General features: G+C 42.2%; 1 protein-coding gene across 4 annotated transcripts in view; it reads right to left on the minus strand.

Annotated features, from left to right (window-relative positions):
* LOC134354699 (regulator of G-protein signaling 8-like) overlaps positions 1-4958 on the minus strand; it is a 49824-nt gene extending 44866 nt beyond the window's left edge. Inside the window, exons 1-2 of one of the 4 annotated variants that reach the window (XM_063063839.1) lie at positions 4521-4638; positions 465-544 (exon numbers count right to left, since the gene is read on the minus strand). Coding sequence is in view for 1 of the 4 variants with exons in the window: in XM_063063838.1 (XP_062919908.1) it covers positions 4521-4637 (117 nt within the window). In the remaining 3 variants the exon portion in view is untranslated. Of the gene's footprint in view, positions 1-464; positions 545-4520 lie in introns of all 4 variants that reach the window. The other 3 variants (XM_063063841.1, XM_063063838.1, XM_063063840.1) reach the window with 3 other exon arrangements.
* Positions 4959-18718: the final 13760 nt, after the last annotated feature.

The following is an 18718-nucleotide window of genomic DNA, read 5'->3' on the forward strand; positions in this document are numbered from 1 at the left end:
TACCAGGTAGGATGCACTTAGTGTATCGTGAGGAGTTCTGGGCGCCAAATAACAGGAAAGATCTGGTAGCATTAGAAAGGTTTCTGAAGAGATTTGCTCCCAGGCTGTTGTGTGGTAAGAAGAGCTGTACTTACAAAGAGGAATTGGATAGGCTGAGTTTATTCTCACTGGAATATCACTTATATAGAAGTCTGAGTGAGTGGCTAAGACAACAACAGCAAAGCAAGCCATTTTCAAAGCACTTTATACAGTGCTTCACGGGAACATTAGAGTAAAGACCATCACAACCATATTAGGTCAGAGGAGTGAAAATATGCTCAGGAAGGCATATTTTAAAGTCTGACTTTAAGGAGGAACTAGAATAGAGAGGTAAGCATTTTGTGTAGTGGCAATGTTGTTAGCAAAGCTATCATTAGATGACATCCACTAGCTCATAGAAGTGATGTTGCACTTGGTCCACTTACCAGTCTTGATGACCCTCAGCATTTCAGTCCAAAGGTGAGAGTTAGTTTTCTCTCAACCAATGATGGTGTCTCAGCAGGTTCTGGAACATTCAAATTAGTTGCTAACGTTGAGGACGACAGATTGATTGCACTGTGAATTGTGATATCCACCACTTTTGATATGCATATTATCAGAAAGAAACAATAGTCATTGTGGATCTTTGATGTCGCTTTGATGCACAGATCTATATATTGGCGAGACAAAACAACGACTTCACAAACGGATGGCCCAACATAGGAGGGCTAACACTTCAGGTCAAGACTTGGCTGTATATCTACACCTAAAGAACAAGGAACCTTCCTTTGATGTGCACATTTTGGACAGGGAGGACAGGTGGTTTGAAAGAGGGGTCTAAAAAACCATCTTTGTCAAACTGGAAACCCCATCCCTGAACAGAGGGGGTGGGGTATGACATCACCTATCAGCTACTTACAAAGCAGTCTGAACATCTCTATCCCCATTCATACAAAGATAAGAGTAAAGACGCTCTCATTACCTCATAAGATTCCTATACCTTTCAACAACTCACAGAGTTCACAAGCTGGAAAACCACCCACCATGGATCAGAACTGAAGAAGCCTCTCTGATGAGTGGTGAAACATCTTCTGGACAACACAGCAAGTACTGTTTCCTTGATTTACTAATGCTTGATATACAATGACCTGGTTGACTGAGAGCCTTCATAGACAAACAGTCATTGTGATATTAATAATTAAGAAATTCCTCCACTTATCATTTGCATTTGTGTGATAACCCTACTCAATGATTTTCATGAAAAATCATACGCCTCCAAGTTTGCAGAACTTTCCGACTTGTGGTGACACACATTGAAAGTTTAGATAGCCAGTAAAACCCTCAGGTTTAAGAAGTCTTCAGTCACTATTTGTGTAGTCATAAAACCAAAGACACAAGAGATCCTTCAGATGACGGAAATCTGGGGCGACACTCACAAAATGGTGGGGGAGCTCAGCAACTCAGGCAACATCTATGCCTATCAAAGAAGCTGTCTAACAGGCTGAGTTCCTCCTTTATTTTATGTGTGTTGCCGAAAGGATAATGATAATGACTGTCTAACTTGCTGAATTAGACAGTCATAATGACAGATGTTGTCTAACTTGCTGATTTCCTCCATTATATTTTGGGTGTTGCATTCAGGATAATGAAAGCTTCTCTATTTTGTTTTGCTTCAAGTGAGCATATTGGGAAGGCAGTAGACCAACTGCACTGATAGCAATTAGAGTTGGGTCGAAAAGGTTCTGTAAATGCTGCAGGATAAATGCTGTGCGGCTGTCTGAGCAGTAATATAGACCATCATTCAGCTATTTGTTTTCCTTCTGAGCAGGCTGGGCCTAAGAAGGATAAAGTGCCTAGGGCTGCATCAAGGAGATTTATTCCAGTCCAGACAGTCTGCTAAAGGACTGTCTGTAAGTGCAAATTACCTTTGGACAGTAATGATACTTCAACCATGAAGTAGCTTTGAATTGTTAAATCTTCTTTATTTGGGAGGCGGATGGATTGGAAGTAAATGGAGCAGAATTTACAGCCCACTTCCCATCTCCCCGGTTTGTAGTCGTTATTCACAATCCTTCTAAGACAGTACACACTTGGACCCAGAGCAGGGTGACCGTGACCCAGCTACCCGGACCTCAGAATCCCCTGGCTCCACAGAGTAACCAGTGTGGCGACAGAGGCTCCCACGGAACAGAGGAAGCCCTGCTCCGTAATGCTGCTGATGGCTTTCACAGCTGGCAAAGCCTTGCCACTAGCTTTGCCGACTGTGAGAGACTGGAGGGACTTCCAATGATTTTTAATTGCTTTGGCCAATTAAGACTGAAGTAAATTAAAGGCAATGCAAGGATATGAATCATGTGCAGTTTAAATTGGTATGGTCAGCACAGGCATCGTGGGCCAAATGGTCTGTTCCTCAGAAGTACATTTATTCTATCAATGGTTAAATTTGTACATTTTCATTTCTTGAAACATATAAATAAAGCTTGTAAAAACAGTCCTCAAACCAAAAACAGTAAACTGAAGTTAGCTAATTTGCCTCCTTAAATAAGGCCATACAGTTGCTTGGCACCAGATTAGGGAGGCAGTTTCCCAAAAGGAGTGCAGGACTGGACCCCATAACCGGTGTCCACCTGGCATCCAGCAGCAGAACAAGACCCTTACTGAGTCTGTAGCAAGGCTGAGACGTCCAAGCTCGACAGGGTTGTGGGCCTGGGGTCACAAGCCCAGCTTTACTGGTTCTAATTAAAAAATAAGCTCCTAGAAGAACCAAGTGGTTAAAAGAATATCGGTGGAGGCAAAGGGATGGTCAACATCTCAGATTGAGACTCTGCATCAGGACTCTTGATGTGTCTCCAGATTCACTGCTGTTTGAAAGGATGAATATTTTTACATATTTCCACCTTCGGGGTATCAGTCTTGACCCAAGGCATACTCCCCCATGAGTGATATTAAACCAAGCTACCAGATGATCCAGTAGATCCAATGATATCTTGAGTCAGAGAGAAAAGCTGTGTGAAGCCAGGCCATTCAGCCCAACTCACCCATGATGCCCCTCTACACTTGTCCCATTTATCTGTGTTTGGCTCATAGCCCTCTAAAGCTCTGTATCATTTAAAAAAGAACAGGAGTTCCTCCCGTGAGTTAGCCTACATTTGCACAATAAATAAACCAACAGAATAAACTGGCCATCTTACTTCATTGCAGTTCTGGGAATTTGCTCTCTGCAAGTTAACTTCACAGTCTCCACTTCTCCACAGAAACTGTGTGTCGAAAGGACTTAATAAAAACACACTTCAGGGCTTGTTAACATCTCACATTCTAGGAACTATGTATTTTATAGACACCACATATGTGGAAAAGCACAGTTACAAATAGCTGTGTGTAACATGCCTGGTTAAAATTGAGCGAAGGGGACGCTTGCTGCTAGGGTCATTCAGTCAAGGAGCCAGACAGCACAGAAACACAACCTTTGGCCCACCACTGACTGTCTAGCATCGATTTACACTAATCCAGTTTTACATTCCCATCATCGCAGACCTCTCCACCTCTCTACCGCTTACCTGCAATGCAGCGGCAACTTAGTGGCAAATTAACCAACCAACCTGCGCACCCAAGGGCATCAGCGGGAAACCTACATGATTCCAGGGAGAACCTGCAGACTCCGCACGGCCAGCACTGGAAGTCAGGATTGAACTGGGGCTGATGGACTGGCTCGACCGACTGTGCCACCGTGTCACCTGCACTTCAGTGGTCATGGACGTGGTCAATTCTGGGCACTGCGTACTAAGCCCTGGCACACAGTGAGCTACGTTTGCTCTTGGCTCACCAGTGAGGACATTTTATATGAATTGTCCGGCTGTTTACTGACAAGTGCTGCCTTTCTAGAGGCTTATGTTTGGTGATCTGATGCTGTGTTTCTCACTGTAGAGTGAATTCTTGCTGTTACAGAAGCCCAGTAGGAAGCTTAAATAACTCTGGGGTATTTTTTTTTGCCATTCAGTGCTGGCATAATCCTTGCACCTTCTGAAACTTGGTGAAGCAGCTTGTATTCCAGCAGCCATTAGTTACATTGCTATTTGGTTTTAAAGATTTGATAGAAAACCATACAAGGCTTGAACAATTTTTTTCTCTCTCTCAGGAATTGTGTAAAAAAATGTAAGCATTCAGTTATTAACCGAATATTTGGATTTTTAAAGCTATTTTTATGCTCGGCATACCCAGAAAAGTCCATTTAATTTGCTAAATGTTAATATTTATCCAGTACGGCCTGCACATAAATCGACAGGCTAGGAGAAGAGTAAAATCAGCATTCCAGCATTCATCCATGTTAGATGTAAAAAAACAAATAAAAATTGCACTCGGAGATCAAGGTGAAGCAGGAGCAATCAAAAATTACAATGTTTTGTTGCCTTATTTGTACTGTTTAAAAAATATTTTTGATGTAAACCTAGTATTTCAGTTCAAGCTTACACACCACAAGACAATTAACAATGCAGACGCCTTACCTTTCTGGCACTTGTAAACAACGTAAATGAGGCTCTGAAATGGCTTTTCTTGCAGTTGGTAGCCTGCAATGGAGCAGGAATGCTTTGAATGAAGCTTTCAGGCACCTCTTGGTACATCAGCTTGTGTGGAGCCAGATTTGTCGCTCTGTCTCTGCTGAAGTCTCACTGGGGGAAATGGTCTGAATACCAGTCCTGCATCCTAACAAGCTAGAGCTATTGTTGGCTTCTGGTAATCTCTGAGGGCACAGCCTATACCAAGCTCCTTCTGTATCCTTACTCGAGACAGTAATGCTTTCAGAGCCTGAATGTACATACAAAATTTATCTGGTGTGGGAGGAGGGGGAGAGGAAGGAAGAAGGGAGGAAGAAGGGAGGATTTTTTTTGCATATACTAAGGTAGTTTGACATGCAGCTGAGAGATAAAGGAAACCAGAATTGAAATGGTTATGCAAAAAGCATTTCTTTTAAGCTTTTGGAATTTGTAGATAAAAGCCCTGACTCCTGCTGAGAAATGCAGTGAAAGGTTCTTTTGTTGGAAGTATGCACATTCTTTACATGCTGGCAGGCAGTTGCAGCTTTCTGAGGAATTGTCTTGTATAGAAATAGACACTTTTGCATAATTGCCCAGAATGTGTTATAAATCTATGAAATGTATAGTAAACGAACACTAAATAAAAACGAAGGGGATTTTCATTCTTATTTCTGCTGTTATTATTAGACGTTTGCACTATTATTTCCTGAACAAAGAATTATTTCAGGGAGTTGAACGTTCTGCTTTAATACAAAAATAACATTTATGTTTTCTAAGAAATATATAGTCAAATCCCAGTATTACAGTATATACGAAATACCTTGGAGACTGGAAGTCTGAGAATTTAAAACCGGGAATGCTGTCAAAGTTCAGCAGACCAGGCAGAGGGACATAAACAGTAGCAGAACGACAAGAAAATCAGAGACAAATGTGCTTGATGAAATATGGCGACAGGGTAAAGGGGAGGGGAGTAAGAACAATGAAGAAGTCCTGTCAGCCCTTGGGAGGTAAAGGGCAGGTGATTAAGGTTTCTTGAAAGATACGACAAGACCAGCAGACCAGGGAATTTCCATGGCTGTGACTTACGTGGAGCTCTGAATAAGAGACTGTTAAATCTCATTCAAATTTTATATCGCAGTCACGCAGCAACAGAACGCCGAATCTGTGTTATCTATCAAACACCCTCCGACATTATCCTGTGCTTTCAACCTCCCATTAACCTCCTTAAATTCTGCCACTGACCAGTACAATTAATTAACCTATTAACCCAGGCATCTTTGAGATTTAGAAAGAAACCGGAGTACCCAGAGGACACCCATACCGTCACAGGAAAAACATACAAGCTCCATTCAGAAGATCACGATTGGTCATGGGTCATCTGGAGAGTTGAGGCAGCAGAACAGTGCTACCTTCAATTGTGGAACTGAAAGCAAACTTTTGCTAAGAAACTGGCGGGGCAACAGAAGACAGTAGGTTAGCAGACAGGTAGTCTAACTGGATGGGTTTAGTGGTACTCCACACTTATATCTTGAGGCTGTTGTGATTTATATTATTTATAAGTGACTTGGACAAGGGATAGAAAGACACATATACAAGTTTGCTGATGGCACAAGGATGAGATATCATGAAGTGTATGATGGAATTACTGGGCTACAAAGATGGTAGAAATGAGAAAAACTTTGGGAAATATACAAACGTACTTTACTGTATCTAGTCAGGACATTGGTTAGAAATAATGGTGTCCAAAGTATCTTGGAATCCATGAATAAAGCTAATTAAAATATCAGAGTTGGTGTAGAAAATGACCCAAAATGGTGACAAATCACCAGCCTTTGTGCCTCAAGGCCAGAATGTATCAGGGATTTATATCACAAACACCCCAAATTCTTGTTTGACCACGCTAGTAAGCAGTCGATGATCCACAATGCAGTGAGATAAGCACGCGTGCTTAAGGGACACCAGTGTTTGTTGTTGGCAAGGAGAAGATGTTACTTCCAATTCGCACACACTGTGGTCCCCTGGTGAGAAAGTCAAGGATCCTTTTGCAGAGGGAGGCATAGAGGCCCAGGTTTTGGAGCTTGTTGATTAGAAGGTATGGGTATGAGGGTATGATTGTGTTGAACGCTAAACCATAGTCAATAAACAGCAGTCTGATGTAGGTATTGTAATCTCAGGATCAAAGGAAGAAATGCAACCAAGCAAAAAATGCAACCAAAGGCAACATCCTTCAGACAGTTGGCAAAACTACTTCTTTCACTTCTCGTACATCTTTTTCTTCCAAATGTGGTTCTACTATGGTTGGAGCCTGTGGCCTATGTTTTGGTGGTGTGTTGTCGGGCCTATTGAGTGATCTGGCGTTTTACTGTCTCCAGAGGAGTTTGATTAGGTTTCGGGTGAAGGGTGCCAAAGAGTCTAGAAATGGGGCACAAACCCATGATCGACTCCATTTCTTGCTGATCTTGCTGATCAAAATGCCGAGGAAGAGTGAAACCATCGAAGCAAGTGGGTGTTTAGCACCATCTAGCAGCCTCTCACTCGTTGTTGCCAGAAGAAGGTGTCTGCATGTGACGGTCTCTCTCTCTCTCATTTGCTATTCCCAAAGGAAGGTCTCTGTATTTGTATGGTCTCTCTCTCTCTCGCTCGAGGCTCTCGGAGGATAATGCTGGACTTTTGGGTCTCAGGCAAGGTTTAATCAATGCAATTTGTGGATTGGACTTTGTAGTTCACGTAATGATGTGCCTCTGCATTCTGATCTCTCCTTTCTCTGTAACACACACAAAATGCTGGAGGAACTCAGTAGGCTAATCAGCAGCTATGGAAAAGAGTACAATCAACGTTTCAGGACGAGACACTTTGGCAATCCTGCGGAAGGGTTTTGGCCCGAAACATCGACTGTACCTTTTTCTATAGATGCTGCCTGCCCTGCTGAGTTCCTCCAGCATTTTGTGTGTGTGTTGCTCGGATTTCCAGCACCCGCAGATTTTCTCTTGCTTCTCCTTTCTCTGTTGTTATTTCGGACGACTTTAAATCAGGCGGCGGTCTGCAGATTACAAACTCTGAGCTGAACTGAGCTGCCTGGATTCTTTCAATTTTGTGTTTTAGATTTTGTGTTTTTTGCTCATTTGTTGCTATTTGTTTATTTTTTACACGGGGTGGGGGCGTTGATGTTTTTGTTTGAATGGGTTCCATGGTTTTCTTTGTTTTGTGGCTGTCTGTGGGTAGACGAATCTTAGGGTCGTATACTGCATACATATTTGATAATAAATGTACTTTGAATTTTTGAATCTTAGAGTTTTATAATTTTGATTTACAAAAATTGCAACATGGGGATTTTAGTCACGCATCAACCGTGATCTCATTAAATAGCAAAATAGTCTTGCTGAGCTAAATAACCTTTCCTGTTCACGTTTTTTTATATATTCTCATGTGTTGACTCCTCCTTTCCCTTCCCTTCCGTGCCCTGCACTTGCAGTGAAGTTACTGCCTACAGTACCATTTACGGACTTGACCAAAGGTCATGAGCCCAAAGTATTAACTGCACTGCTGGTGCCCAAACACCTGAGAACATCCTGCATTTTCAGTCTTACTCTCATTATTATGATCTCACTTGAGGAACATCTCTGCAGGTGCTTTTTTCACCTATGTTTGAATTAACCATTGGCTTATTTAGGAAGCTCAAGGACTAACAGAGTTGTTGTAGGAGTAGGGATAATTATGGAGGTCAAAGCCCTTCATCTGCTTTACTAGTCAGTCTAGATCACAGATTCCCAATCTTTTTCATGCCATGGACCCCTACCATTAACCGAGTGGGTCCACGGACCCCAGTTTGGAAACCCCTGGTCTAGATGAAAGTTCTTGTCCATTTCCCTTCATTGATGCTGCCTGACCTGTTGAGTTCCTTCATTGCTCTCACTTATGTGGTGTTTTCCACAGCTTTGAGACACATTGAAATGAAATTCCGATAATCTGGATCAGTAGAGAATTCAATAGTACTAGATAGCAGATTTTCAGGATTATTAGATGCAAATTTTATTTTATTGACACAGGTTTTTTTATTCCACATTTTCACAATAATGTAATAACTCTTCTGGGAAATGTAGTACATTTAAAGGGAGCATGAGAAACTGGGCCCTGGTGAGTTGAAAGGGGGTTGAAGTAGATTTCTGAATATCAGACTACCTGAGTTCCTAAAACAAAGCCTCTGCCCTAATGTCAGAAACCCAGCAGCTAAATTGCAAGCCTGACAAAAAGCAAAAATAAAATAATGATCAGAAAAATACCTCCGATGTAAGGGCCGAAAAATAAGTCAGGAGACTCTAAGAACACTGTTGACTCATCTATTAAAATCATGGGATCTTTTACATCCCCCTAGCATAAGGTTGCCAGCAGCTGTATCTGGTGCAGGTTTTCCTATTGTTAAGAGTGGCTCCATTTCCAATTTGCCTTTGATGTGAACTGCCTACTGGGCAGGCAGGAGAGAAGCTTTGGAAGGATGGGCTTGCAAATGACATAGAAGAGGTGGTGGGGATACTGGGCCAACACAGAGAATAGAAATTATTGAGACAGGCAGAATCATGAAAGATGAGGAAGGGACTAATCGCGCTGGGATTCTGGTCTAGTTTTGATTTAGGAAGATGAATGTTGCTGTTGAGATAACTTAGTCTAAGTTCCCCTAAAAGGAGCCTTGTCTGGAGAACCTGTGCACTGTGAGACAGTGACCCTGTCAGGGACAGTAGGCTGATTCATACAACTGCTTCCACAACACACGTCAGTGATAGTGAATCTGCTTCTGATTCTGAACTAACATTAGCATGCTCTTCCAGACCATCGCCCCCAGCACTTGAGGTCGGTCGTCTTCGATAGATTGACCATGTTACTCACATACCTGGCACCAGACTCCCAAAAGCAGGAATCCTATTTCTAGTTCTGCCATGGTTACAGAATACCTGATAGTAAAGGGAAGCACATCCAAGGATGCTCCAAGGTCCCTTTGAAAACTGTTACACAATTTTCCAGTCTTCATTATGTAATCAATTGTCTGGGCTCACTTGCTTTTATCAAAGACTGGATAATTCATGGGCCCTGACAAAGATTCCAAGACTAATGATAAATGCCATTTGATTTGATCTCCAGGTTCATGACCTTGTAATCCATTGCAGAAAGAAAACCAGACCAGAAGTTCAAAGTGAGCATGTTTTCCCACAGCTGTTGCTGAGAAAAAAAAGGTAGGCCGAACTACAACAGGATGCAAAGGTCAAAACCAGTTAATATAATGAATGTTCCATGTTTAACTGATTCCCATTAAACAATAATAATTCAATAATAAGGACAAATATGATCATTACAACTCTGCTGAATTCATTAGCGAGGATTCCACTCTGCTTTATTCATTAGAGAGTGTTCTGCTCTGAGTAAAACTCCAGGTCTGAAAAAAACAAACTGACATTATGCACTCGATGTCTCAGATAAGACCAGTCTCAATGTTCAACAGCTGAGCTAGTGAATTGAAACAAAAACATTTGATATGCCCAAAAATAACTGCTAGCATGCCTGTACTTTCTCACTCAAATTGCCTTTAAGCTGCAGTTTTTATGTTTTATGATCTTACTGCTTAAGTTAGTTATTGGACAATTACAAATGAATTATAAGCAGGAGAGCTTGGTCTGGATATAGTCATGGAATGCCTCACGTTATTTAAATAGTTTCAGATATCTCTCTGAGCTCATCCCTCCACATTGAGGGTAGTTAGTTTATTTTGCAATTCTGTGTGGTCGGAACTGTTTGGTGGGCTCATTGTGGAGCAGTAGATTTCTGACACAGTGAGCAGATGAATAGTTTGTAAGGTGGACTTCTCCTGTTGCCAACTGCACTGGACTTCCCTATGCTTTCAATGAAAGACTCAAGGTTGTCAATGTCAATCTGAAAGTGCTTGCCCAGTTTGTGAAGTCGTGAGCCATGGTTCCCACAAGTCAGTGAAGATGTAACAGTTTTCAAAGGGACTTTCAAGAATCCTTGAATGTGCTTTCCTTTTACATCAGATGAATTATGAAAAGAAGCTGGCGACTAATATCAAAGAAGATATTAAAGGCTTTTTTTTAGTATATAAAGGGTAAAAGAGAGTTGAGTGAAGATATAGGACCAATAGAAAATGACGCTGCAGAAATTGTAATGAAAGTCGCAGAGATGGCAGAGGAACTGAGTGCGTATTTTGCATCAGTCTTCACAGTTGAAGGCAACTGCAGTATACAGGACACTCAAGGGTGTCAGGGAAGTGAAGTATGTGCAGTGAAAATTACGACTGAGAAGGTGCTCAGGAAGTTTAATGGTCTGTGGGTGGATAAATCTCCTGGACCTGATGGAATGCACCCTCGGGTTCTGAAGGAAGTAGCTGGAGAGATTGTGGAGGCATTAACAATCATCTTTCAAGAATCGGTAGATTCCAGTATTGTACCGGATGATTGAAAAATTGCAAACGTTACTCTACTATTTAAGAAGGGTGGGAGGCAGCAGAAAGGAAACTATTGACCTGTTAGCCTGACTTCAGTGGTTGGGAAGTTGCTGGAATCGATTGTTAGGAATGAGATTATGGAGTACCTGGAGGCTAGGTTTGCCAACTTTATCACTGGCAAATAAGGGACAAAAGTAGCAGTCAAATACGGGACACTTGTGTTCACCCTGAGAAAGGCTACCATGACCATGAAGCCTTGCGCGGGCACCTGTGTGCGCATGTGTGACGTGCACATACATGATGTGCGCATGTGTGTACGTGCCGATTTTTTTTCTACAAATCGGTTTTGGCGATTCTGTTCAGTGAAACTACACTGTACATTATTTCTACTTTATATAGGCTGTGTATTTACCATATCATTCCTGCTTTTACTATATGTTAGTGTTATTTTAGGTTTTATGTGTTATTTGGTATGATTTGATAGGTTATTTTTTGGGTCTGGGAACGCTCAGAAATTTTTCCCATATAAATTAATGGTAATTGCTTCTTTGCTTTATGCCATTTCGGCATGAAAGGTTTCATAGGAATGCTCTACCTTAGCGAGGGAAATATGGGACAAGGGCAGTCTCGTATGGGACAAACCAATTTAGCCCAATATATGGGATGTCCCGGCTAATGTGGGACAGTTGGCAACCCTACTGGAGGCACATGACAAGATAGGCTGAAGCCAGCATGGTTTCCTGAAAGGAAAATCCTGCCTGACAAACGTACTGCAATTTTTTTGAGGAAATTACAAGCAGGGTAGACAAAAGAGATACAGTAGATGTGGTGTACCTGGATTTTCAGAAGGTCTTTGAAAGGTGCTGCACAGGAGGCTGCTTGGCAAGATAAGATCCCATGGAATTACAGGGGAGTTACTAGCGTGGGTGGAGCATTGGCTGATTGGCAGAAAACAGAGAGTGGGAATAAAGGGATCCTATTCTGGCTGAGTTCCATAGGGGTCGGTGTTGGGACCACTGCTTTTTACGATGTATGTCAATGATTTGGACTATGAGAGTAATGGATTTGTGGCTAAATTTGCCGATGATACAAAGATAGTTGGAGGAGTGGGTAGTGTTGAGGAAACAGAGAGCCTGCAGAGAGACTTAGACAGTTTAGGGGAATGGGCAAAGAAGTGGCAAATGAAATACAATGTTGAAAAGTGTATGGTCACGCACTTTGGTGGAAGAAATAAATGGGCAGGCTGTTATTTAGATGGGGAGAGTATTCAGAATACAGAGTTGCAAAGGGACTTGGGAGTCCTTGTGCAAGATACCCAAAAGGATAACCTCCAGGTTGAGTCGGTGGGGAAGAAGGCAAATGCAATGCTGGCATTCATTTCTAGAGGTATAGAATATAAGAGTAGGGATGTGATGTTGAGGCTCTATAAGGCACTCATGAAATCACATATGGAATATTGTGTGCAGTTTTGAGCTCCTTATTTTAGAAAGGATATACTGAAACTGGAGAGAGTTCAGGTAAGATTCACAAGAATGATTCCAGGAATGAAAGGGTTACCGTATATGGAACATCTGGCAGCTCTTGGGTTGTATTCCCTGGAGTTCAGAAGAATGAGGGGAGATCTTATAGAAATGTTCTGAATGTTAAAAGGCCTGAACAGAATAGATATGGCAATGTTATTTCCCATGGTAGAGGAGTCCAGAACAAGAGGGCACGACTTCAGGATTGAAGGACATCCATTTAGCACAGAGATGCAGAGAAATTACTTTAGTCAGAGGGTGGTAAATCTGTGGAATTTGTTGCCCTGAGTGGCTGTGGAGGCCAAGTCATTGGGTGTATTTTAAGGCAGAGATAGATAGGATATTGATTAACCAGGGCATCAAAGGGTATGGGGAGAAGGCAGGGGAGTGGGGGTGACCAGAAGAATTGGATCAGCCCACGATTGAATGGAGGAGCAGACTTGATGGGCCGAATGGCCTATTTATGCTCGTATATCTTATGATCTCATGATCTGGCAATCAGTTATCCTGGCAGAGCTTGGAATAGGATGGCTGGTTTGGGAGTTTGATGTCAGATGTGTGAGCACTGTGGTCACCCCATCGAAATTGGCTGAGTGTTATTAGGGCCTCATTGTTGGGGGTGATGGCTTGGGAGAGGATTATAATATTAGTTCAAATCAGGATCACTGTTTTTTAAAATCACTGACATATATCATGAAATTCGTTGTTTTGTGGTGACAGTACAGTCCAAGACATAAAAATTACTGTTAAATTACAACAAAACCACCAGAAACAGGAGCAAAATTAGGCCATTCAGCCCATCAAGTCTGCTCCACCATTCCATCATAACTGGTTTATTATCCCTCTCAACTCTATTCTCCTGCCTTCTCCCTGTAACTTTGCCCTCGTATTTAATCAAGAACCTATCAATCACAGCTTTAAATTCTTGATTTTGGATTCTAGATTTCTTGACAGAGAGACCACAGTCAGTCCGTATTGGCAGGAACATCTCTGACTCCATCACACTGAGCACTGGATCCCCACAAGGCTGTGTGCTTAGCCCATTGCTGTTTACACTGCTAACACATGACAAGGAGAACCTGATCATTAAATTTGCAGATGATACCACAGTGGTGGGGCTCATCAGCAAAAATGATGAAACAATGTACAGGGAGGAGGTCAAACACCTAGAGAGCTGGTGCAGGGATAACAACTTGATGCTTAATGTCACCAAAATCAAGGAGATAATCGTCGATCTCAGCCTGAGCACACACCCCTCAGCATCAGTGGAGAGAGTGGAAAACATCAAGTTCCTTGGGGTGCAGATCTCGGACAATCTCACCTGTTCCAGGAACACCACTGGGATTGTGAAGTGGGCCCAGCAGAGATTGCACTTTCTGAGGAAGCTTAAACAAGCATCACTCCCCACTAACATCTTAACTACATTCTACAGAGGCGTGGTTGAGAGTGTGCTGACCTTTTGCATCACAACATGGTACTCCAGCTGCAGTGCTGTCGACAAAAAAGCCTTGCAGAGGGTAGTTAGGGGAGCAGAGAAGGTTATTGGGGTCTCTCTACCTTCTGTCCAAGACTTCCTTCAGAGTCGATGCCTCCAGAAGACAAGGTACATCATTAAAGACCCCTCACACCCTCTCCATGAACTGTTTGTTCTTCTGCCATCAGGCAAACGTTACAGGAGCATCAAAACTAAAACCACAAGGCTTCTAAACAGCTTCCTCCCACAGGCAGTCAGACTGCTAAATAGCTGCTCCACCTGACTCTGCTTTGGACACTTTTAACTTGCACTGGACACTTATAACTTGATTTTAACTGACATGTGGCTGTTGTGTTTTACTATTTATTGTTATGTTTATTAATTAGTGTTGCATTTGTTGTGTTGTGATTGCACTGCTCCTGAGAAATACTGTCTCATTCTGCCCTGCAGAGCTGATGTATGGTTAGAATGACAATAAAGTATTTTGAATTTTGAATCTTGAATGTTGAAATATACCCAGTGATTTGGCCTCCATTCCTCTTGCGAGACCATGGGTCTGTGGCTGAAAAGTCTTCACTTGCCTGGGCAAGGTTGTATGGAAGACTAGCAGTTGCCCATGCTGCAAGTCTCCCCTCTCCATGACACCGATGTTGTCCAAGGGAAGGGCATTAGGACCCATACAGCTTGGCACCAGTGTCGTTGCAGAGCAATGTGTGGTTAAGTGCCTTGCTCAAGGACACAACACATTCCCTCGGCTGGTGCTTGAACTCACGACCTTCAGGTCGCTAGTCCACTGCCTTAACCACTTGGCCACATGCCCACACATTCTATAGCAATGAATTCCACAGACTCACCACCCTCTGGCTAAAGACATTCCTCCTCATCTCTGTTCTAAAAGGTCATCTTTCTATTCTGAGGCTGTACACTCTGGTCCTAGAATCCCCCACTATAGGAGCGTCCTCTTTATATCCAATCTGTCTAGGCCTTTCAATACTTGATAGATTTCAGTGAGGTCCCTCCACGTTCTTCTAAACTCCAGTGAGTACCGGCCTAGAGCCATCAAATGCTTCTTGTATGTTAACCCATTCATTCTTCTGAACCTCCTCTGGACACTCTCCAATGCTAGCACATACTTTCTCAGATAAAGGAAGCTAAAACTGCTCACAATACTCCAAGTGCGGTCTGATCAATGCCTTATAAAGTCTCATTCTTGCTTTTATATTCTAATCTTCTTGAAATAAATGCTAACATTGCATTTGCTTTCCTTACCACTGACTTACTTGCAAGTTAATCTTTAGGAAACCTTGGCCAAGGAGTCCCAAGTCCCTTTGCACTTCTGATTCTGAATTTTCTCCCTGTTTAGAAAATAGTCTATGCCTTTATTCTTTCTACCAAAGTGCATGATCATAAATCTTGCTTTAATATATTCCAGCTGCTACTTCTTTGCCCATTCTCCAATACGTACAGCACTTTCTGCAGACTCCCTATTTTCTGCACACTGCCTGCCACTCCACTTATATTTGGATTGACTGCAAACATGGCAACAAAGACATCAATTCTGTCATCCATATCACTAACATACAGTATAACAGGTAGAATCAGAATCAGAATCAGGTTTATTATCACCGGCACGTGACGTGAAATTTGTTAACTTAGCAGCAGCAGTTCAATGCAATACGTAATCTAGCAGAGAGAGAAAAACATTAATAATAATAAATAAAATAAAACATAATAAATAAACAAGTAAATCAATTATGTATATTGAATAGATTTTTTAGAAATGTGCAAAAACAGAAATACTGTATATTAAAAAAAAGTGAGGTAGTGGACCCAACAATAACCCCTGAGCACCACCACTAGTCACCGACAGCCAAATAGAGAATGATCATTTTATTCCCACTCTCTACTTCCTGCTAGTTAGCCAATCTTCTACCCATGCTAATATATTTCCTGTAATATCACGGGTTCTTATGCCTCATGTTTGGCATCTTGTCAAAGGCCTTCTGAAAATCCAAGTAAACAACATTCACTGACATTTGTTTGTCTATCCTGCCAGTTATTTCCTCAAAGAATGGATTTGCCAGGCAAGTTTTCCCCTTAAGAAAACCATGCTGACTGACTTATTTTATCATGTGGTTCCAAGTACTCTGAAACCTCATCCTTTATAATGGACTCCAACATTTTGCCAACCACGGAGCAATGGGGTGTAGTCCATCTGCTCCAGGAGACATATTTACCTTCAGGCCTTTCAGCTTCCTAAGCACTTTCTCCTTAAAAATAGTGACTACACTCATTTCTGCCCCCCTGGCACTCTCCAATTTCTGGCTTACTGCTGGTGTCTTCCACATGAAGACTCATGCAAAATATTTATAAAACCCGTCCATCATTTCTTTGTCCCCAATTCCTAGTCCTACAGTGTCATTTTCTAGCAGTCCAATATCCACTATTGCATCGCTTTTACTCCTTATATGTCTGAAAATACTTTTGGCTTACTCTTTTATATTGTTGGTCATCTTACCTTCATACTTCATCGGTTCTCTCCCTGTTGCTTTTTAAGTTTCCTTCTGATGGTTTTTAAAAGCTTTCCAATTCTCTAACTTCCCACTAATTTTTGCTAAATGATATGCCCTCCCTTTTGCTCTGATGCTGTATTTGACTTCCCTTGTTAGCCACGGTCCTTTATCCTCCCTTTAGAATATTCCTTCTTTGGGATGAGTCTATCCTACACCTTCTGAATTGCTCCCAGAAACTCCAGTCATTACTGCTCTGCCACCATCCTTGCTTGTGTCCCTTTCCAATCAACATCGGTCAGCTCCTTTCTCATGCATTTCAACATGCAGGTAGACTGGAGGAATCAGGTTGGTACTGGACCCCAAGAAAGGGAGTTTGTGGAGTGCCTCCGAGATGGATCCTTAGAACAGCTTGTACTGGAGCCTAGCAGAGAGAAGGCAATTCTAGATTTAGTGTTTTGCAATGAACCGGATTTGATCAGGGACCTCGAGGTAAAGGAGCCATTAGGAGGTAGTGACCACAATATGATAAGTTTTAATCCACAAATTGAGAGGGAGAAGGGAAAATCGGAAGTGTCAGTATTACAGTTGAACGAAGGGAACTATGGAGCTATGAGGGAGGAGCTGGCCAAAGTTCAATGGAACAATACCCTAGCAGGGATGACAGTGGAACAACACTGGCCGGTATTTCTGGGAATAATGCAGAAGGTGCAGGATCAGTTCATTCCAAAGAGGAAGAAAGATCCTAAGTAAAGGGAGGCCGTGGCTGACAAGGGAAGTAAAGAACAGTATAAAGATAAAAGAGAAGAAGTATAACATAGCAAAGATGAGTGGGAAGCCGGAAGATTGGAAAACTCTTAAAGAGCAACAGAAGATAACTAAAAAGGTAATACGTGGAGAAAAAATGAGGTATGAAGGTAAACTAGCCAATAATATAAAGGCGGATAGTAAAAGCTTCTTTAGGTATGTGAAAAGGAAAAAAATAGTTAAGACCAAAATTGGGCCCTTGAAGACAGAAGCGGGTGAATTCATTATGGGGAACAAGGAAATGGCAGACGAGTTGAACAGGTACTTTCGATCTGCCTTCACTAGGGAAGGCACAAACAGTCTCCCGGATATAATAGTGCCCAAAGTACCTAGGGTAATGGATGAACTGAAGGAAATTTATATTAGGCAGGAAATGGTGTTGGATAGACCGTTGGGTCTGAAGGCTGATCAGTCCCCAAGACCTGATGGTCTGCATCCCGGGGTACTTAAGGAGGTGGCTTTAGAAACTGTGGACGCATTGGGAATCATTTTCCAATGTTCTATAGATTCAGGATCAGTTCCTGTGGATTGGAGGGTGGCTAATGTTGTCCCACTTTTCAAGAAAAGAGGGAGAGCGAAAACAAGGAATTATAGACCGGTTAGCCTGACGTCAGTGGTGGGAAAGATGCTGGAGTCAATTATAAAAGATGAAATTACAACACATTTGGATGGCAGTAACAGGATAGGTCTGAGTCAGCATGGATTTATGAAGGGGAAATCATGCTTGACTAATCTTCTGGAATTTTTTGAGGATGTAACTATGAAAATGGACAAGGGAAAGCCAGTAGATGTAGTGTACCTGGACTTTCAGAAAGCCTTTGATAAAGTCCCACATAGGAGATTAGTGGGCAAAATTAGGGCACATGGTATTGGGGGCAGAGTACTGACATGGATTGAAAATTGGCTGGCTGACAGGAAACAAAGAGTAGCGATTAAAGGGTCCCGTTCAGAATGGCAGGCGGTGACCAGTGGGGTACCGCAGGGTTCAGTGCTGGGACCGCAGCTGTTTACAATATACATTAATGATTTAGATGAAGGGATTAAAAGTAACATTAGCAAATTTGCAAATGACACAAAGCTGGGTGGCAGTGTGAAATGTGAGGAGGATGTTATGAGAATGCAGGGTGACTTGGACAGGCTGGGTGAGTGGGCGGATGCTTGGCATATGCAGTCTAAGTGGATAAGTGTGAGGTTATCCACTTTGGTGGTAAGAACAGGAAGGCAGATTATTATCTAAGTGGAGTCAAGTTAGGAAAAGGGGAAGTACGACGAGATCTAGGTGTTCTTGTACATCAGTCACTGAAAGCAAGCATGCAGGTACAGCAGGCAGTGAAGAAAGGTAATAGCATGCTGGCCTTCATAACAAGGGGAATTGAGTATAAGAGCAAAGAGTTCCTTCTGCAGCTGTA

The sequence above is a fragment of the Mobula hypostoma genome, chromosome 12 (assembly GCF_963921235.1).
Source record: "Mobula hypostoma chromosome 12, sMobHyp1.1, whole genome shotgun sequence".
NCBI classification, from domain to species: Eukaryota; Metazoa; Chordata; class Chondrichthyes; order Myliobatiformes; family Myliobatidae; genus Mobula; species Mobula hypostoma.